The 22,495-nt window shown below is 46.2% G+C and overlaps 1 protein-coding gene across 1 annotated transcript in view; it reads right to left on the reverse strand.

Moving 5' to 3' along the window:
* The window catches only part of LOC115108768 (uncharacterized), a 60,469-nt gene that overhangs the window by 10,534 nt on the left and 27,440 nt on the right, over positions 1–22,495 (reverse strand). Inside the window, exons 24-44 of the mRNA XM_065008520.1 lie at positions 19,733–19,993; positions 19,257–19,520; positions 17,691–17,951; positions 17,288–17,551; positions 16,830–17,090; positions 16,241–16,501; positions 14,161–14,427; positions 13,647–13,907; positions 10,767–11,024; positions 10,291–10,557; positions 9,736–9,996; positions 6,340–6,603; positions 5,814–6,074; positions 5,105–5,365; positions 4,690–4,950; positions 3,229–3,492; positions 2,733–2,993; positions 2,046–2,306; positions 1,530–1,790; positions 1,144–1,404; positions 573–830 (exon numbers count right to left, since the gene is read on the reverse strand). Of these exons, the coding sequence (XP_064864592.1) occupies positions 573–830; positions 1,144–1,404; positions 1,530–1,790; positions 2,046–2,306; positions 2,733–2,993; positions 3,229–3,492; positions 4,690–4,950; positions 5,105–5,365; positions 5,814–6,074; positions 6,340–6,603; positions 9,736–9,996; positions 10,291–10,557; positions 10,767–11,024; positions 13,647–13,907; positions 14,161–14,427; positions 16,241–16,501; positions 16,830–17,090; positions 17,288–17,551; positions 17,691–17,951; positions 19,257–19,520; positions 19,733–19,993 (5,499 nt within the window). The remainder of the gene's footprint in view (positions 1–572; positions 831–1,143; positions 1,405–1,529; positions 1,791–2,045; positions 2,307–2,732; positions 2,994–3,228; positions 3,493–4,689; positions 4,951–5,104; positions 5,366–5,813; positions 6,075–6,339; positions 6,604–9,735; positions 9,997–10,290; positions 10,558–10,766; positions 11,025–13,646; positions 13,908–14,160; positions 14,428–16,240; positions 16,502–16,829; positions 17,091–17,287; positions 17,552–17,690; positions 17,952–19,256; positions 19,521–19,732; positions 19,994–22,495) is intronic.

Below are 22,495 nucleotides of genomic sequence, written 5' to 3' on the forward strand. Positions count from 1 at the left end.
CATGACAATGATCCCAAACACACTGCCCGGGCAACGAAGGAGTGGCTTCATAAGAAGCATTTCAAGGTCCTGGAGTGGCCTAGCCAGTCTCCAGATCTCAACCCCATAGAAAATCTTTGGAGGGAGTTGAAAGTCTGTGTTGCCCAGCAACAGCCACAAAACATCACTGCTCTAGAGGAGAGCTGCATGGAGGAATGGGCCAAAATACCAGCAACAGTGTGTGAAAACCTTGTGAAGACTTACAGAAAACGTTTGACCTCTGTCATTGCCAACAAAGGGTATATAACAAAGTATTGAGATTAACTTTTGTTATTGACCAAATACTTATTTTCCACCATAATTTGCAAATAAATTCATAAAAAATCCTACAATGTGATTTTCTGGATTTTTTTTCTCATTTTGTTTGTCATAGTTGAAGTGTACCTATGATGAAAATTACAGGCCTCTCTCATCTTTTTAAGTGGCAGAACTTGCACAATTGGTGGCTGACTAAATACTTTTTTGCCCCACTGTATGTATTGTGGCATCTTTTGGTTAATTGAGACTGATAGTTCAATCAATCAATAACCTACCAGACTGCAGGTTCAGGTACGCATTGCTGTTGTCACAACTCCCGTCCTGGGCTGTGACGGTTAGGTTGTACTGTTGGCCACAGTGCATGCTGGGTAGTCTGCAGCTGGTGGCGTTGCTGTCACACTGGGTCCGGTGTCCGTCGGGGCTGACCGCACGCACCAGGTATGAAGACACAAGCTCTCCCTGTTCCCATGACACCAGTCCAGCGTTGCTTCCGCACTCCATCTGAGCACTGACATTCTGGGGCTCACAGAGTACTGCACACAGAGAAACCCTTAGAGGTTAGAAAGGAATCTACTGCAGAAAACATACCCGGTTAGAGGGGAATATAGGGTTCTGGAAATACTGGGGCAAGCTGCAATAATCTGTGGTGTGTGACGACCCAGACAAAACCCTAACAATGGCAGCTTGCTGCCCAAACATTGATCAAACATTCAATCAATTGCATTGAAGCTGAGTGTCTGGCTACATGAAGTTACCCACCAGCAGGTGTGTGCAGCTGTTCTCTATTATAATGAATCTACCTGTGTCCAGGTACACTAAATGCTACATGTAGGGTGACGACCTTACATGTGTTGAGTTGTACGGCGCTGCTGTCTGCGCTGTTACACACATCGTCAGAGGCTTGAACGGTGATGCTGTAGGACAGGCCACACAGCAGCTCAGGGAACTGGCAAGAGGTGTCACTGCTGTTGCATGATGATGCGTAGCCACCGTTGCCCTGGGCAACAGCTGTGTAGGAGGTGGCACCGTTGCTAGGCTCCCAAGATACTGACACAGAGCCAGAGTCACAGTCCATATTGGCCTCCAACTGCTCAGGTACACAGGGCGCTGAGAGAGAAGGAGAGAGAGTACACAGGTACATACACCGTGCACATACAGTACGTACTGTATACAGTATAAACACACGGTTGGAATGAGAGGGTGACAGGTCACAGGAGAGGGGCAGGACTAACCTGTCTGCATCTGTATGAGGGTGCTCTCTGATACGTTGCACTCGTTGCTCACGGCGTTGACACTGATGTTGTAGGTGGAGCCGCAGACGAGGTCCAATATGGAACAGACGTTTCCATCGGTCTCGCAGGAGGTCACGTCCCCCTCCATGCTCATAGCCTGGACGGTGTAGGAGTCTACTCCACTGCTGCTGTCCCACTCAACACGGGCTGAGTTAGCTAAACAGTTCAGCTGCGATACAACAGCCTGGGGAGGACAGGGGACTGGGAAGGGAGAGGAGGAGAGAGAGAGACCAATATTCACGTTGCTAACATGAACTTTTATGATGCCTTCACTTGAAAAGAGAACTGTATGAATGTTAATGCTAACAATAGCATTAATATACTAATCTTTTTCAACTCGATGCTGATGAGTTATTACGGTATGCTGGATCAGTGATATCTCTCACATAATTGTCTCCTTCTGGCATCTGCATTATATAATGGTAGTTGTTGTGTCTAGTAGTATAGTTAACTCACCTGATGACACTTTCACGCTGGTGCTCGGGAAGCTGTCACACTGGCCATCAGATGCCCTCAAGATGACAGTGTATGTCTGTCCACAGGCTAACTCCATAAGTTCACAGTTGGTGTGGTTTGTGTTGCAGGTGGCTGTCTGTTCGTCCCCTGACTGAGCCGTGGCGGTGTAGGTCACAGCTCCCTCAGCGTAGGCCCACTCCAGCAGAACTGAGTCTGTGTAGCAGTCCAGGAGAACCCCAGTGATCTCAGGGGTACAGGGGACTGCAGGGGAGAGGAGCGTCGTATGAGTGGGAAAGTGATGAATAGTACATTGGGAGAATAGTACATTGGTAGACACTAGAGTGTGGAAGACCCACCGTAAATGAGAGAATTATATATAAGGTGTTTGGGTGAGACTAAAGGTGAGATGAAGTGATTTTTCTATCGGCCGAACTTCTACAGTATCAACCTGGGCTGTTTGACCTGTTGAGTACAGTTAGACCTACTATGTTCTCTGTGTTCCGACTGTGTATGCAGTGTACAGGTACTACCTGGTGTGTACAGTTAGACCTACTATGTGCTCTGTGTTCTGACTGTGTATGCAGTGTACAGGTACTACCTGGTGTGTACAGTTAGACCTACTATGTGCTCTGTGTTCTGACTGTGTATGCAGTGTACAGGTACTACCTGGTGTGTACAGTATCTCACCTGTCTGGAACTCTGCCAAGTGGCTGGGCAGGCTGGAGCAGCGCTCGTTCACCGCCACCACCTGCACGGTGTAGGGCACTCCGCAGATCAGGTTGGCCAGGATGCATTGTGGGTCAGTGCTCTCGCAGGAGGAGAGGGCGCCGTGGGGGCTTTGAGCCACGGCTCTGTAGGACAGCGCGTCCTGGGTGGGACTCCAGGTCACTGAGGCTGTGTTGTCAGAACAGTCCATAACGGCCACAACATGGGTAGGGACACAGGGAACTGTGGAGAGGGACCGAGAAGGGTTAATCTTTTGAGAGGGAACATATGCGTTTTGGTAGTCTTTGGATGTGGATTCAGAGACCTCTGTACCCTGCCTGGTCTCTGGTCCATATGTGACATGTTTATTTCTATCACGGTTTAGCATGGTCTCTTAGTTTGTTAGTTGTGCAAGGACCTCTCTTCTGCTAGTCTGGTCTTTCTCTCTTGTGTTGAAGTGTCCTGTGGTCTGTCTCACCTGTGGTCAGGGTGTTGACGACACTGGGGTCGGAGTGGCAATGTTGGTTGGATGCGGTGACGGTAACGGTATAGTTCTGGCCACAGCGCAGGTCGGGCATGCCGCACTGGAAGCTGGACGACATGCAGCTCTTTGATTGGCCGTCCTCGTGTTCCACCGTGGCGGTGTAGTACTCGGCTCCACCGTCGGACACCGCCCACATTACCACGGCGATGTTGGACAGACAGTCCATCGCACTAGAGATGGAGGTGGGATTGCAGGGCTCTGAAGGAGGGAAGATGAAAAGAATATGAGAGTTATGCACAGATTAAAATCTTTAAGAAGGCATACAGGTGTGCTTGGTGAAAGTGGACATGTTTGTTTAGCAAGTTGACATTTATTGGGATTAATATTGTATTGTTCTGGAGGCAGAGCTGAGCAGTATCCGCTTGATGGGCCAGCCACAAAGTCAAAATTGGCCAAAATGTGCTTTTTGTTCTTAATTTAGGGTTAGGCATAAGGTTAGCTGTGTGGTTAGGGTTAAGTTTAGGGTTAGGGTTAGGTTTATGACTTTTTGCCTAGGCCTGCTTGTGACCACCCTGCAAAGCTGCTTCCAGGACAAGATTCATCCCAATAAATGTCAACCTGCGTTTGTTTATGGTTACATTGGTGTGCTTAATAACAGTGTAGCACCTGTCACAGTACCTGTCTGTAACTAATTGTTCTACACAGTGTCTGTGAGTGTATGTATGACATCTGTGTCGTGCAGGTGGGCTGGGTGTGATGTTATGTACCTGTCCTGAGTGTTGCAGGTGGGCTGGGTGTGATATTACGTACCTGTCCTGAGTGTTGCAGGTGGGGAGAGTGTGATGTTATGTACCTGTCCTGAGTGTTGCAGGTGGGCTGGGTGTGATGTTATGTACCTGTCCTGAGTGTTGCAGTTGGGCTGGGTGTGATGTTATGTACCTGTCCTGAGTGTTGCAGGTGGGCTGGGTGTGATATTACGTACCTGTCCTGAGTGTTGCAGGTGGGGAGAGTGTGATGTTATGTACCTGTCCTGAGTGTTGCAGGTGGGCTGGGTGTGATGTTATGTACCTGTCCTGAGTGTTGCAGGTGGGCTGGGTGTGATGTTATGTACCTGTCCTGAGTGTTGCAGGTGGGCTGGGTGTGATATTACGTACCTGTCCTGAGTGTTGCAGGTGGGCTGGGTGTGATGTTATGTACCTGTCCTGGGTGTTGCAGGGGGGGAGAGTGTGATGTTATGTACCTGTCCTGAGTGTTGCAGGTGGGCTGGGTGTGATGTTATGTACCTGTCCTGAGAGTTGCAGGTGGGCTGGGTGTGATGTTATGTACCTGTCCTGAGTGTTACAGGTGGGCTGGGTGTGATGTTATGTACCTGTCCTGAGTGTTGCAGGTGGGCTGGGTGTGATGTTACGTACCTGTCCTGAGTGTTGCAGGTGGGCTGGGTGTGATGTTATGTACCTGTCCTGAGTGTTGCAGGGGGGGAGGGTGCACTCCTGCACTCTGAATCCACTGCCTGGGCAGACAGGTAGTACTCCTGACCACACTGGAACTCTGAGATGTAAGCGTTGGTGTCATTGGTGCTCAGCTCCACCTTGTGGCCGGCGTTGGTCTCTGCAGTCACCATGTAGAAGTCTGCACCGTGGCTCAGGTCCCAGGTCAGGGAGCCAACCCTCCTGCCACAGTCCAGAGTGGGCACCAGATTCTGGGGCACGCAGGGAGCTGTGGAAGATAACAAAACAAGACAGTTAAACACCAACAGGATGAATATTTGGGCAATGGGGGAGATGTGGGTAACTGTGGTGGGTAAAACTGTGCCACAGACAAGGGGTAACTGGGACAATAGTATGACTGAGTAGGTGTGGGTCGTGCCTACCTGTGCGTACGGTGGTGCTGTTGCTAGGGGAGCTGCTGCACAGGTAGTCGTTGGAGATGACGTGGACGGTGTAGAGGTCTCCACAGTGCAGGTCCTCCCAGGTGCAGCTGGTAGAGTTGGTGGTGCACATGTGGGTGTGGCCGTCTGTTCCGACAGCGACAGCGGTGTAGGACTCCGCCCCTTCGCTCTCGGCCCAGCTCACTGAGCCCAGGCTGTTCTCACACACAGTGTAGCTCTCCACATGCTGGGGCACACAGGGGGCTGGGGACAGAAACACAACACTCATATAGACTTGTGTGACTGTAATATTTTCTGTTCACTTTTTATTGTTTATTTCACTTTTGTTTATCCATTCCACTTTACTTGATTTGGCAATGTAAACATATGTTTCCCATGCCAATAAAGTCCCTTGAATTGAATTGAATTATAGCCTGGCCCTAGACAACATACTGTCATAGCTGCAGGAGGAGACCGGGTATGTAAACAGATGCAAAGTCTTTGTTTGGATTTGTTTTAGCATGAATGTGCTTCCATAATCAAGGCCCACACATGGAGACACAGAATTGAGCTGTGCACCTGCACGGACGGACATAGGCTAGATCTAGACCATGAGATACATAGCATGTTAGTAGATTATACGTAGCCTGCTTTACTTAACACTAAACATAAGGAGTGTATTTCTGTGAAGTTATTAAATATCTCCACGTACCAGTCCTGAACTCTGCAGCATCACTGATTGGGCTATCACAACTTTCGTCCTGGCCAATCACAGTGAAGCTGTAGGTCTGTCCGCAGGGCAGCTCCGCCTCCAGGCTGCTTTCATTGGTCTGGAACGCTGTCATGTATCCCAGGTCTCCCATGGCCGTCACCATGTAGACCACCGCCCCCTCGGCCTCGGCCCACGCCACAACCACCATTGTCTCACTGTCGCATGACCCTGTAGCTGTCACCTGGTCTGGCTGGCAAGGTTCTACGCAGGTAAAAGGGAAAGGTTGGGTTGGGGACTTTATTGCATTGAATTTTGAATTGTTGATAGCATGAAGAATATTGCTACATAAATGTATGTACATTTTGTTCTTTGATCATAGAATTGTCAGTGCTGGGAGGTGCGTAATTGATCAAACGTACACAGAATTGTGCAACATAAGGCACATGCAAGAGGGACATGACAACAGTGAGAGATTGTAGAAGAGTAGGGGATTGACAGGTAGATTGACCAGGCGAAAAAGTCTTACCTGTTTTGATCTCGACAGTGCTGCTGAGTTCACTCTGACACAGGTTGCTGTGGGCGGTCACAGTGAAGCTGTAGGTCTCCCCACAGTCCAGAGCAGGGAACTGGCAGCTAGAGCTGCTAGTGTTGCAGGACCCAGTAGATCCTCCAGCCCTGGAGGTGGCGCTAGCAACATAGAACTGCAGCCCTTCTCTCTGCTCCCAGGACAAGGTGGCAGTGTGGGTCCCACACTGCAGGTCCACTCCCACATGCAGGGGGGGACAGGGACCTATGGGTCAGAGGTCAAATTGAGTCAGTATACAGACCATGTGAGAGTTTGTACAGTAGGGTAACTTATTGTACATTACCATACAGGCATTACAGGGCACTAAAGACCTGCACCGCAGTACAGGTTTCTATGACACACTAGCGCTAGTAGATACTAGAGCACTGTATTGAGACCTGCACCGCAGTACAGGTTTCTATGACACACTAGCGCTAGTAGATACTAGAGCACTGTATTGAGACCTGCACCGCAGTACAGGTTTCTATGACACACTAGCGCTAGTAGATACTAGAGCACTGTATTGAGACCTGCACCGCAGTACAGGTTTCTATGACACACTAGCGCTAGTAGATACTAGAGCACTGTATTGAGACCTGCACCGCAGTACAGGTTTCTATGACACACTAGCGCTAGTAGATACTAGAGCACTGTATTGAGACCTGCACCGCAGTACAGGTTTCTATGACACACTAGCGCTAGTAGATACTAGAGCACTGTATTGAGACCTGCACCGCAGTACAGGTTTCTATGACACACTAGCGCTAGTAGATACTAGAGCACTGTATTGAGACCTGCACCGCAGTACAGGTTTCTATGACACACTAGCGCTAGTAGATACTAGAGCACTGTATTGAGACCTGCACCGCAGTACAGGTTTCTATGACACACTAGCGCTAGTAGATACTAGAGCACTGTATTGAGACCTGCACCGCAGTACAGGTTTCTATGACACACTAGCGCTAGTAGATACTAGAGCACTGTATTGAGACCTGCACCGCAGTACAGGTTTCTATGACACACTAGCGCTAGTAGATACTAGAGCACTGTATTGAGACCTGCACCGCAGTACAGGTTTCTATGACACACTAGCGCTAGTAGATACTAGAGCACTGTATTGAGACCTGCACCGCAGTACAGGTTTCTATGACACACTAGCGCTAGTAGATACTAGAGCACTGTATTGAGACCTGCACCGCAGTACAGGTTTCTATGACACACTAGCGCTAGTAGATACTAGAGCACTGTATTGAGACCTGCACCGCAGTACAGGTTTCTATGACACACTAGCGCTAGTAGATACTAGAGCACTGTATTGAGACCTGCACCGCAGTACAGGTTTCTATGACACACTAGCGCTAGTAGATACTAGAGCACTGTATTGAGACCTGCACCGCAGTACAGGTTTCTATGACACACTAGCGCTAGTAGATACTAGAGCACTGTATTGAGACCTGCACCGCAGTACAGGTTTCTATGACACACTAGCGCTAGTAGATACTAGAGCACTGTATTGAGACCTGCACCGCAGTACAGGTTTCTATGACACACTAGCGCTAGTAGATACTAGAGCACTGTATTGAGACCTGCACCGCAGTACAGGTTTCTATGACACACTAGCGCTAGTAGATACTAGAGCACTGTATTGAGACCTGCACCGCAGTACAGGTTTCTATGACACACTAGCGCTAGTAGATACTAGAGCACTGTATTGAGACCTGCACCGCAGTACAGGTTTCTATGACACACTAGCGCTAGTAGATACTAGAGCACTGTATTGAGACCTGCACCGCAGTACAGGTTTCTATGACACACTAGCGCTAGTAGATACTAGAGCACTGTATTGAGACCTGCACCGCAGTACAGGTTTCTATGACACACTAGCGCTAGTAGATACTAGAGCACTGTATTGAGACCTGCACCGCAGTACAGGTTTCTATGACACACTAGCGCTAGTAGATACTAGAGCACTGTATTGAGACCTGCACCGCAGTACAGGTTTCTATGACACACTAGCGCTAGTAGATACTAGAGCACTGTATTGAGACCTGCACCGCAGTACAGGTTTCTATGACACACTAGCGCTAGTAGATACTAGAGCACTGTATTGAGACCTGCACCGCAGTACAGGTTTCTATGACACACTAGCGCTAGTAGATACTAGAGCACTGTATTGAGACCTGCACCGCAGTACAGGTTTCTATGACACACTAGCGCTAGTAGATACTAGAGCACTGTATTGAGACCTGCACCGCAGTACAGGTTTCTATGACACACTAGCGCTAGTAGATACTAGAGCACTGTATTGAGACCTGCACCGCAGTACAGGTTTCTATGACACACTAGCGCTAGTAGATACTAGAGCACTGTATTGAGACCTGCACCGCAGTACAGGTTTCTATGACACACTAGCGCTAGTAGATACTAGAGCACTGTATTGAGACCTGCACCGCAGTACAGGTTTCTATGACACACTAGCTAGTAGATACTAGTAGATGCACTAGAGCACTGTATTGAGACCTGCACGCAGTACAGGTTTCTATGACACACTAGCGCTAGTAGATACTAGAGCACTGTATTGAGACCTGCACCGCAGTACAGGTTTCTATGACACACTAGCGCTAGTAGATACTAGAGCACTGTATTGAGACCTGCACCGCAGTACAGGTTTCTATGACACACTAGCGCTAGTAGATACTAGAGCACTGTATTGAGACCTGCACCGCAGTACAGGTTTCTATGACACACTAGCGCTAGTAGATACTAGAGCACTGTATTGAGACCTGCACCGCAGTACAGGTTTCTATGACACACTAGCGCTAGTAGATACTAGAGCACTGTATTGAGACCTGCACCGCAGTACAGGTTTCTATGACACACTAGCTAGAGCACTAGTAGATACTAGAGCACTGTATTGAGACCTGCACCGCAGTACAGGTTTCTATGACACACTAGCGCTAGTAGATACTAGAGCACTGTATTGAGACCTGCACCGCAGTACAGGTTTCTATGACACACTAGCGCTAGTAGATACTAGAGCACTGTATTGAGACCTGCACCACAGTACAGGTTTCTATGACACACTAGCGCTAGTAGATACTAGAGCACTGTATTGCACATGCATCCAACAATAGTTATGACAATTCTGTGATTTAGTGACCACAGCTCTATTTCTTTAATTAACATTTTGGTCTTTTAGCAGACACTCTTATCCAGAGTGATTTATAGTCAGTGCATTCAACTAAGGCAGATAAACTACAACATATCAGTCATTGCAAGTAAAAAAAACAACTTTCCTCAATAATCCTCTATTTATAAATAGTGTTTGAGGCTCCTGTGTCCGTGCTCTCTACTCACGTGTGCTGAAGCTGACCCCAGACAGGGTCTCCACCTGGCAGTTGTGGTTGATGGCGGTCAGGGTGATTTCGTAGTCCTCACCACAGGCCAGCTTGGTCATGTTGCAGTAATTCTCCTCTGTGTGGCAGGAGGCCTGGTGCCCGTCGCTGCCCAAAGCAGTGAGGATGTAGGACTGGGCTCCATTGCTCCAGCCCCAGGTCACCAGGGCCGTGGCGTTATCACAGTCCACCTCTGCCTCCATGCTGGCGGGGACACAGGGAGCTGGGGACGGGACGGAGAAACTTGTTTGTACTTTATCTTTTTTCTATTGTCTACTATATCCAGTGAATTTTCTTAATGGAAATTATACTGGGGCTTTATGTATCAAGTGTTTCAGAGTACTGATCTAAGATCAGTTTAGCATTTTAGATCATAATCAATAAGATTATATGGACATGAGGGACCTGATCCTAAATCAGCTCTCCTACTCTGAGATGCTTGAGACATAAGGTCCCTGATCTCAGATTTGTTTCTGGACTCACCACTAAAGGAATGTTCCCTTGCTATGTTACTGACCTGAGGCCAGCAGAACAGTGGTAGAGTCGGTGCTATTAAGAGTGTCTCCCAGGGCTCTGACGCGGGCGTAGTAAACTGTGCCACAGTTCAGTCCCTCTACCCTACAGGAAGTGTGGGGTGCCAAGGTGTGGCAGGACAGAGAGTCTCCATTGCGTCCGTTGAAGAATGCTATGTATCCCACTGCCCCAACGCTCATCTCCCAGGAAATAGCGCCTGTTCCAGTCTCGCAGTCAACACTTGTCTCCACATTGTTGGGAGGACAGGGCTCTGAAACATACACAACAAGGGACACCATGGATAACGATGCAGATGGTCTGGCTGCTTCGAAAAACTTCAAAATACTGTTTCAAATGAAAATATAATATGAAGATATGAGTGTATCCAGTAGCCACGGTGGTACAGTACATTATACTGGTCTATGTGTTATAGCTGGGTAGGGTATTATGTATTATCATAGCTAGGTGAGAGGGACTCACCTGTCTTGAGGTTGATAGACTTGGACGTAGCCATGCCTTGGCAGATGTTGTTGTGTGCGGTGACGGTGACGTTGTACACCTGGCTACAGGCCATGTTGTAGAGGGCACAGTAGGTGTCACTGGTGTTGCAGCTAATAAGGTGACCCTCCTCCGTCACTGCCTCAGCGCTGTACAGGGTAGCACCCTGACTCACGTCCCACAACACCTGGCCTATGGTCAGGCTGTACTTAGCACTCAGGTGGAAAGGTACACAGGGCTCTGAGAACAGACAAGATAAGGTAGACTTGGAAGTGGGGAGATCCCATCGCATGGATCTAATTGCAATATTATACCACATGTAGAAGGTTTAGTGTATCGGTAACTGCCCAAATAACGGAAACACTTGAGTAAATGAGGGATACAAAGTGTATTGAAAGCAGTTGCTTCCACACATGGTGTGGTTACTAAGTTAATTAAGCAATTAACATCCCATCATGCTTAGGGTCATGTATAAAAATGCTGGCCAGCCCATTATTTTGGCTACCATGGCTATTCCCCCATAGGATGACAATACCCCCATTCACAGGGCACGAGTGGTCACTGAACGGTTTGATGAGCTTGAAAATGATGTGAAACATATGCCATGGCCGTCTCAGTCACCACATCTCAACCCAATTTAATACTTCTGGGAGATTCTGGAGCGGTGCCTGAGACGTCGTTTTAGTGCTGAGCGGTTAGTGCTTTTTGAAGTCGTTTCGGTTTGATAATAAAAAAATGATCACGGTTTTCGATTTCGGTTTCAATGTTGTTGTTTTTTAACATTAAATGCACTATGTATTATGTGGGTTGAATTCTGTAACAACACTGAATAAAACAATAAAATTGGCAGTAACTGCCCATTACTGCTTATCACTTAATAACCATCATTTATTCTTCTTTGGACACTGTGTTAACTAACCTCCACATGAGCTTCAATGTCATACAACTCTCCTTCCGTGGCCTCCAACTGCTCTTAAATGGAAGGAAAACTAAATGCATGCTCTTCAACCGATCGCTGCCCACACCTACCCACCCGTCCAGCATCACTACTCTGGACCGCTCTGACTTAGAATATGTGGACAACTATAAATACCTAGGTCTCTGGTTAGACTGTAAACTCTCCTTCCAGACTCACATTAAGCATCTCCAATCCAAAATTAAATCTAGAATCAGCTTTCTATTTCGCAACAAAGCATCCTTCACTCATGCTGCCAAACATACCCTCGTAAAACTGACTATCCTACTGATTCTTGACTTTGGCGATGTCATTTACAAAATAGTCTCCAACACTACTCAGCAAATTGGATGTAGTCTATCACAGTGCCATCTGTTTTGTCACCAAAGCCCCATATACTACCCACCACTGCGACCTGTATGCTCTTGTTGGCTGGCCCTCGCTTCATATTCGTTGCCAAACCCACTGGCTCTAGGTCATCTGTAAGTCTTTGCTAGGTAAAGCCCCACCTTATCTCAGCTCACTGGTCACCATAGCAGCACCCACCCGTAGCACGTGCTCCAGCAGGTATATCTCACTGGTCATCCCAAAAGCCAATTCCTCCTTTCCTTCCAGTTCTCTGCTGCCAATGACTGGAACAAACTGCAAAAATCACTGAAGCTGGAGACTCATATCTCCCTCCCTCATTAACTTTAAGCACCAGCTGTCAGTGCAGCTCACAGATCACTGCTCCTGTAAATAGCCCATCCAACTACCTCATCCCCCATACTGTTATTTATTTGATTTATTCTGCTCCTTTGCACCCCAGTATCTCTACTTGCACACTCATCTTCTGCACATCTATCACTCCAGTGTTTAATTGCTATATTGTAATTATTTTGCCACTATGACCTATTTATTGCCTTACCTCCCTTATCCTACCTCATTTGCACACACTGTATACAGACTTTCTCTATTGTATTATTGACTGCATGTTTGTTTATTCTATGTGTAACTCTGTGTTGTTGTTTGTGTAGCACTGCTTTGCTTTATCTTGGCCAGGTCACATTTGTAAATGAGAACTTGTTCTCAACTAGCCTACCTGGTTAAATAAAGGTGAAATAAAAATAATCACATTACTTTAATCAAATATTTAAATTTGTGTATATTTGTTTTATTTGATGACTATTATTTAATTCCAAGTCATCATCTCATCTCTATAGAGCTGCTGCCTATGCTGTCTGACAAAATCACTATTTTAGTAGTTATTCAAAGTAAATAAGGCATACTTTTATGACTTCTGAATACCAACTATCAATCCCTTGCAAAGCAACTTCTTTCTATCTCTCTCAATCATGTGTTCTTTCTTCTATCAGTCTCCGTATCTGCTCCGCATAGACCAAACAAGTGTAAGCAGAGATGCAATGGATTATGGTCATTGTAGTTAATACCACATTTTCTACGCTAAACTATGTAGAATATTAGCCTGTTGAAAACTACAACTCTCTACTACAACGCACAGTTCAGGTTTGATCTGCACATTGAGCTCACAGAAAAAATAGAGCAAAGTGGAATTCAAATAATTGAACTGACATCAGTCAATTAGTTGTTTAAAAAATGAAAAATAACTATAATGTCAGTTAATCACTCAGCACTACAGCGTTGTCCAGCACCACCAACAAAACATCAAATTATGAAATTTCTTGTGGAATAATGGTGATGCATCCCTCTAATTGAGTTCCAGACACATATAGAATCTATGCCAAGGTGCATTGAAGTTGTTCTGGCTCGTGGTGGCCCAACGCCCTACTAAGATGCTTCATGTTGGTATTTCCTTTATTTTGTAAGTTACCGGTAAATATCATTACATTCTAAAGTATTTTTTTGTCAGGGTGATATACAATAACATGGAGGAAGCATCAACTGACCAGTGACCAGTTGTCCTGTCATGGTAGCCATGCTACTGCAGCTCTCTCCCCAGGCCTGTACAGACACAGAGTAACTCTCTCCGCAGGCCAGGCCCCCCAGCTCACAGAAGGTGTTGCTGGTCTCACAGGTGACGGCGTGGCCGGACAGGGTGGTGGCTGTAGCCACGTAGGACACAGTCCCGGCACTCATAGACCAGGACACCATGGCAACACGGGCCTCGCAGTCCATCACTGTCTCGATGTTACGAGGCGCACAGGGTGCTGGTGGAAGAGAGAGAAGGATAGAGGATAGAGGTAGAGAGTCGTCTCAGAAGTACAAGTTAGGTCAAATATAAGTCATATAGGTTCAGTTCTTCAGTGCTTTGCCTACAACATTGATATAAATGGTGAACAAAACGGCCCTGAAATGGATATTCAGGAAAATGTATGTTTGACTGCAGACTGACAGACTGACCTAAGTATGGTTCCCTCTAGATAGAGGGACTGTGTGTGAGACTTCCTTGTCCCTTCCTACCTGCGTGGGTGTCGGTGACATCAGTAAATGGGCTGCTGCATGTTCCGTCGGAGGCAGCTACAGTGACATGGTAGATCTGACCACAGCTGAGTGTGGTGACGTTACAGGAGGCTGCTCCACTCAGGGCTTGACAGGTGGTGGAGCTTCCGTCGCTGTCCTGCAGGGTGGCTATGTAGGAGTCAGCCCCCAAGCTCTTAGACCACGACACATGCATGGCGTTGGCTGTACAGTCCATCACAGTGGACACAGTGGCAGGAATGCAGGGTGCTGAAGGGGTAGAGGGATAGACAGGGACATGGTTAGGTTTGGGTATAGGGTGATACGTCAGGGCTGTGTGCGGTGTACTATGCAGTGTATGCGTGTTATATGAGTGTTCACCAATGGGCTGGATTTTTTTACATCGCTGTGAGTGTTTATGAATATCTACAGTTGAAGTCGGAAGTTTATATACACCTTAGCCAAATACATTTAAACCCAGTTTTTCACAATTCCTGACATTTAATTCTAGTAAAAATTCCCTGTCTTAGGTCAGCTAGGATCACCACTTTATTTAAGAATGTGAAATGTCAGAATAATAGTAGAGATAATGATTTATTTCAGCTTTTATTTCTTTCATCACATTCCCAGTGGGTCAGAAGTTTACATACACTCAATTACTATTTGGTAGCATTGCCTTTCAATTGTTAAACTTGGGTCAAATGTTTTGGGTAGCCTTCTACAAGCTTTCCACAATAAGTTGGGAGAATTTTGGCCCATTCCTCTTGACAGAGCTGGTGTAACTGAGTCAGGTTTGTAGGCCTCCTTGCTCGCACACGCTTTTTCAGTTCTGCCCACAAATTTTCTATAGTATTGAGGTAAGGGCTTTATGATGGCCAATACAATACCTTGACTTTGTTGTCCTCAAGCCATTTTGCCACAACTTTGGAATTATGCTTTGGGTCATTGTCCATTTGGAAGACCCATTTGCGACCGAGCTTTAACTTCCTGACTGATGTCTTGCTTCAATATATCCACATAATTGTCCTACCTCATGATGCCATCTATTTTGTGAAGTGCACCAGTCCCTCCTGCATCAAAGCACCCCCACAACATGATGCTGCCACCCCCGTGCTTCACGGTTGGGATGGTGTTCTTCGGCTTGCAAGCCTCCCCGTTTTTCCTCCAAACATAATGATGGTCATTATGGCCAAAACATTCTATTTTGTTTCATCGGACCAGAGGACATTTCTCCAAAAAGTACGATCTTTGTCCCCATGTGCAGACGCAAACCGTACTGGCTTTTTTGTGGAGGTTTTGGAGCAGTGGCTCCTTCCTTGCTGAGCGGCCTTTCAGGTTATGTCGATATAGGATTAGTTTTACTGTTTCCTCCAGCATCTTTCCAAGGTCCTTTGCTGTTGTTCTGGGATTGATTTGTACTTTTCGCACCAAAGTACATTTATCTCAAGGAGACCGAATGCGTCTCCTTCCTGAGCGGTATGATTTCTGCGTGGTCCCATGATGTTTATACTTGGGTACTATTGTTTGTACAGATGAACGTGGTACGTTCAGGCATTTGGAAATTGCTCCCAAGGATGAACCAGACTTGTGGAGTTCTTGGCTGATTTTTCTGAGGTCTTGGCTGATTTATTTTGATTTTCCCATGATGTCAAGGAAAGAGGCATTGAGTTTGAAGGTAGGCCTTGAAATACATCCACAGGTAGACCTTCAATTGGCTCAAATGATGTCAATTAGCCTATCAGAAGCTTCTAAAGCCATGATGGAATTTTCTGGAATTTTCCAAACTGTTTAAAGGCACAGTGAACTTAGTGTATGTAAACTTCTGACCGACTGGAATTGTAATACAGTGAATTATAAGTGTAATAATGTGTCTGTAAACTATTGTTGGAAAGATTACTTGTGTCATGCACAAAGTAGATGTCCTAACCGACTTGCCAAAACTATAGTTTGTTAACAAGAAATTTGGAGAGTGGTTGAAAAAGTAGTTTTAATGACCCCAACCTAAATGTATGTAGACTTCTGACTTCAACTGTCTGCTTATAAAGTGTCTCTACATTTTCCCATATGTGTGTTGTGAGCTCACCTGTCTTGAGCTCCACAGTGTCACTCACAGGGCTGGTGCAGTCACTGTCTCGTGCCACCATGGTGGCGGTGTAGTGCTGGCCGCAGTGCAGGCCGGTGAGATCACAGCGGGTCTCATGGGACATGCATCCTGCAATGTGTCCATCGGTTCCGGTAGCCTCTACAGAGTAGAGCTGACCCCCACGGCTGGTGTTCCACATCATATTGGCCACATTACTGCTGCAGCTCACACTGGCCTGCAGACGCTGGGGTGTGCAGGGTACTGTGGGGAAGAATATAACTAAAGTCACTTTCATTCAGCAACACTGTAAAGCCATGACTGAGAGATGTTTGTAATGGGATCTGGTCTATGGCTTTTGGTGAAGTGTTGAGTGCCCATACTACTTCTTAATATGTACTCTGTCTGTGTCAGATATGTAACTGTTGTGACTACAAAATGATGTTCTAATAGCTCTGACAGTGGAGTGGCTAAATATTTTAGGAGGTGTATAGTCTGTTTAATATGTGTGAGATAGATAGACTGATCCTCAGTTAGTAGGTGTTTTGTCAAGGTCCTCACAAGGATAGCGTGTGTGCGTGTGTGTGCGTACCTGTTCTGACAATAGTCCCCATGCTCTCCGAGGTGTTACAGGTGCGTCCCTCAGCGGTTACCGCCAGGATGTACGTCTCTCCGCAGGGCAGCTGTGTGATGTCACATCCTGTCCCATCGGTGGTGCAGAAGGTGGTCTCTCCGTCTGTGCTCTCCAGGGTGGCCGTGTACATCAGAGCTCCCACGCTGGGGGTCCAGGACACACTCACCGTATGGTTCTCACAACCCACTTTGGTCTGCGTGTCTTGGGGAGGGCAAGGGGCTGGGTGGGATGGGGGACAGAGGTTCAGTGAGGTGCACATACAGTATACACAGGTGGTACAACCAAACACTGTGAAAAATGCCAAAATGCCAACCAAATATAAATGTCACTAGGACAATATACTGCTAAATATACATTTCAGCTACTTCAATATAAATGTTACCAACCCTCATGCATTAAGTACGTCAGGCTCTCACCTGTCTCGGACACCACAGCGTTGCTAGGTGCGCTGGAGCACTGTTGGTCTAAGGCGGTGAGGGTAAAGGTAAAGTGAAGTCCGCAGTGCAGGTCTGGCACAGCGCACGTGTTACTGTTGGTTGAGTTACACTCAAACGTCTGCCCCTGGCTGTCCGTCGCCACGGCAACGTAAAGCTCGGAACCCGCTGACTCCTCCCATACCACCCAGGCGGAATCTGATAGACAGTCCATCTCTACCTCGGTGAGGCGGGGTACGCAGGGCGCTACAAGGAGAGAGAGAGCAGTGTGTCTGTGTTTATGTGTGTGTCGGGTTCATGAGTATTTATGCAGATGTACAGAAATGTCACTGACATGTAATTACAGACATCTAACTGATTGACTAATTGATTGATTGATCCCTACCTGTCTTGACCAGCTGAGACGGTGTGTTGACACCGACACAGCCGCCATGTGACGGGGTGACAGTCACATTGTACTCTGTGCCACATGACAGGGTGCTGAGGTCACAGCCCATTCCCGTGACGTTGCAGGTATAGTGCTGACCACTGGGACATTCAGCAGTAACTGTGTACAGCACCTCGGCAACGCTCTTGTCCCAGGTTACCGTGACAACGTTGGTGGCACAGTCCACCACGGCACTGACTGCATCTGGAGGGCAGGGAGCTGAGAGGGGGTAGAAGAGAACAGGAGAGAATAGAAGATAAAAGAAGAGAAGAGAGAGGCAGATATATACAAAAGTATGCTCAGTGAGCTCAGTGACTTTCAACATGGCTACGTCATAGGATGCCACCTTTCCAACAAGTCAGTTCGTCAAATTTCTGCCCTCCTAGAGCTGCCCCGGTCAACTGTAAGTGCTGTTATTGTGAAGTGGAAACGTCTAGGAGCAACAACGGCTCAGCCGCAAAATGGTAGGCCACACAAGCTCACAGAAAGGGACCGCCGAGTGCTAAAGTGCACACAGTGCGTAAAAATTGTCTGTCCTCGGTTGCAACACTCACTACCGAGTTCCAAACTGCCTCCAGAAGCAACATCAGTACAATAACTGTTCGTCGGGAGCTTAGTGAAATGGGTTTCCATGGCCGAGCAGCTGCACACAAGCCTAAGATCACCTTGAGCAATGCCAAGCGTCAGCTGGAGGGGTGTTAAGCTCGCCACAATTGGACTCTAGAGCAGTGGAAACGCATTCTCTGGAGTGATGAATCACGCTTCACCATCTGGCAGTCCGACGGACAAATCTATGTTTGGAGGATGCCAGGAGAACGCTACCTGCCCGAATGCATAGTGCCAACTGTAAAGTTTGGTGGAGAAGGAATAATGGTCTGGGGATGTTTTTCATAGTTTGGGCTAGGCACCTTAGTTCCAGTGAAGGGAAATCTTAACGCTACAGCATACAAGGACATTCTAGACGATTCTGTGCTTCCAACTTAGTGTCAACAGTTTGGGGAATGCCCTATCCTGTTTCAGCATGACAATGCCACCGTGCACAAAGCGAGGTCCATACAGAAATGGTTTGTTGAGATCGGTGTGGAAGAACTTGACTGGCCTGCACAAAGCCCTGAACCCCATCGAACACCTTCGGGATGAATTGGAACGCTGACTGCGAGCCTGGCCTAATCGTCCAACATCAGTGCCCGACCTCACTAATGCTCTTGTGGCTGAATGGAGCAAGTCCCTACAGCAATGTTCCAACATCTAGTGGAAAGCTTTCCCAGAAGAGAGGAGACTGTTATAGCAGCAAAGGGGGGACCAACTCCATATTAATGCCCATGATTTTGGAATGAGATGTTCGACGAGCAGGTGTCCACATACTTTTAGTCATAGTGAAGAAGGATTATTTTAAGTACTTTGTAATGTATCTCAAGGATACTAATTTCTCTAGTAGTCATCAATATATCCCTGAATGCCACTATTTCTATGTATGGCCAATAAGTACTGACCATGGTGTGTTTCAGTAGAGGTGAATCCTACCTGCTGTGACCTGCTGTGTGGGGCTGTAGGAGCTGTTGCACACATCGTCGTGAGCCACCACCACAACACTGTAGGTCAGACCGCACTGCATTCTGGAAACCACACAAGTGGTCACATTCGTGTCGCACACGGTCAGCAAACCCTCGCTGCTCGTCAGTTCGGCGTGGTAGTGGTTGGGGGTGTAGCCGCTCTGTTGCCAGGTGATAGTGAGGACACCTGATAAGCAGTCCAGGGCATTCTGCACGTCCGTGGGAACACAGGGAGCTGGGAGGAGAGAGAGGAGGGTCAGAGAGGGGGATCACCAAAGGGATTGTCTAATGAATTGTATGTTGAATCCAAAGTTTATTTTAAAGAGCTCGCTCTGTTCCAATAGTATAGCTGTGTTATGATGTGTTCTTAACAGTAAATAGGACAGTAACAAGTGGTGGGGTTTTTCTATCCCAAGATCTAGTCCCAGTCTTCAGAAAAACACATACCAGTATTGACAATGTACATGTTGCTTTTGGCTCCTACACAGCTGTTATCCACTCCAGCAGCGTAGACTTGGTACTCCTGTCCACAGAACAGTCCTGAGATATCACATGCTGTTGTGCTGGTGTTACATGACAACCAGTGGCCCTCGTTGCTCACGGCGACAGCCGTGTAGGAGATGGAACCATGTGATGCCGCCCAGGAGACAGAGATGTTGTCAGAGCTGCAAGAAGACTGAACGCTGAGGGCCGTAGGGGGGCAGGGAGCTGAGGAGAGCGGGGAGACGAGGATTAGTCAGTATGGTGTGTGTGAAGGATTTCACGATCTGAGTTTAGGGATGTAGTTTGTCAGGCCTTTGTGTGCGATTGAGTTGGTCTTTGGATGTACAGTATTGGGTTTTGCATGTACAATACCGTTCAAAAGTTTGGGGTCAGTTAGAAATTAAAATAAAGGCATAAGTCATACAAAAGTTATACTTAAATCCAAACTGGTTCTCTAGTAAATTAGTAGGAATGTCTCACCCCATGTTCAAGAAGAGCCCTTTCCCTTTATTCAGATTACAACTGCTCACTTTCAGTAGTTTGAAAAGGAAATCATCTCCAAAATATCGTTATTTTTTAATCAAGCCTTAGAAAGTTGGTTGCAACATATTTTTTTGATGAAATGTTTAAAAAGGTATAATTTTAGTGAATGATATCATAAATAGGACTGGTGGAGTTATGTCACACATGCAGCTAACACAGACATATGGAAATGTCTGCTCTACCCAAAATTACAACCAACTAATTGCAGTATTACCACAAAAATGGAAGAGGCAAGTAGGAAAAAAGTAAGGAAATTGTCTGTCGGCCCTGCATTAAAGAACATAAATGGTTAAAGAAAATTGTGATAAATAAAAATTGTGATAAATAAAAACATTTACCAATGTCATTTTAGGACCAACATTTTTTCGATGTACCCATTCCACGGCACATGGTTTATGAATTGACACGCAAAACAATGCCGGAATCAAAACATCTAATTTTACCATTTAAATTACAATACAAAATGATTGCAAACAATAGAATCTTCCCAGCTCTGCAGATTCTGCTGTGAGGAGGCAGAGTCATTACATCATTTATTTTGGTATTGTCCATATGTAGCTCGTTTTTGGTCATAGGTCCAGGATTGGTTGAAGAACTGCAACATTTGCCTAGAACTAACGCTGCAGATAGCAATACTGGGTGATTTGAAAAGCCGTAGTCAATCAATCAATAATATAATTATTATTTTAGCAAAAATGTTTATCTTTAATTTACAATCTGTATATAGGATCAGAAATTTTGGACATCAGAAATAGAGGAAGGACTAAAAACAAACAAAATATAACTATTGTAAAATAGATTGTCTGTAAAATGTGTATAATATAAAAGTGAAGGTAGAAGCCTGCGTGTTATTGTTTATTAGTTGACTCCAATTGGGGGAAGGGTGGTAGGGTTTACGGGGAATAATAAAGGTATATTCTAACAAAAGTATATAGGTATGTGTATGTATGTATATATGTGTATATGTATGAATGTTTATGTATGCATATGTACAGTTGAGGTCGGAAGTTTACATACAGTTAGGTTGGAGTCATTAAATCTCGTTTTTCAACCAATCCATACATTTCTTGTTAACAAACTTAGCACTGATGGAGGGCTTGTGCATTCCTGATGTAACTCGGGTAGTTGTTGTTGCAATCCTGCGTTTTCAAAACTGTGACCTTAATTGCCTACCGTCTGTAAGCTGTTAGCGTCTTACCGACCATTCCACAGGTGCATGTTCATTAACTGTTTGTGGTTCATTGAACAAGCAATGGAAACAGTGTTTAAACCCTTTACAATGAAGATCTGTGAAGTTATTTGGATTTTTACGAATTATCTTTGTAAGACAGGGTCCTAATAAAGGAATGTTTCTTTTTTTGCTGACTTTATATTTACCAAAAAATATAAGGGGGATTTGAAATTATGCAGACAATTACATTGATGGAAGCCACAATCTTTACGCAATATAAAGCTGATTCACCCCTAAAAATAAAGAAAGAAAAACCCTTGAATGAGTAGGTGTGTCCAAACGTTTGACTGGTACTGTAGGTGTGTCCAAACGTTTGACTGGTACTGTAGGTGTGTCCAAACGTTTGACTGGTACTGTAGGTGTGTCCAAACGTTTGACTGGTAAACGTTTGACTGGTACTGTAGGTGTGTCCAAACGTTTGACTGGTACTGTAGGTGTGTCCAAACGTTTGACTGGTACTGTGGTGTGTCCAAACGTTTGACTGGTACTGTAGGTGTGTCCAAACGTTTGACTGGTACTGTAGGTGTGTCCAAACGTTTGACTGGTACTGTAGGTGTGTCCAAACGTTTGACTGGTACTGTAGGTGTGTCCAAACGTTTGACTGGTACTGTAGGTGTGTCCAAACGTTTGACTGGTACTGTAGGTGTGTCCAAACGTTTGACTGGTACTGTAGGTGTGTCCAAACGTTTGACTGGTACTGTAGGTGTGTCCAAACGTTTGACTGGTACTGTAGGTGTGTCAAACGTTTGACTGGTACTGGGGTGTGTCAAACGTTTGACTGGTACTGTAGGTGTGTCCAAACGTTTGACTGGTACTGTAGGTGTGTCCAAACGTTTGACTGGTACTGTAGGTGTGTCCAAACGTTTGACTGGTACTGTAGGTGTGTCCAAACGTTTGACTGGTACTGTAGGTGTGTCCAAACGTTTGACTGGTACTGTAGGTGTGTCAAACGT

Source organism: Oncorhynchus nerka, linkage group LG24 (assembly GCF_034236695.1).
Source record: "Oncorhynchus nerka isolate Pitt River linkage group LG24, Oner_Uvic_2.0, whole genome shotgun sequence".
Lineage (NCBI taxonomy): Eukaryota > Metazoa > Chordata > Actinopteri > Salmoniformes > Salmonidae > Oncorhynchus > Oncorhynchus nerka.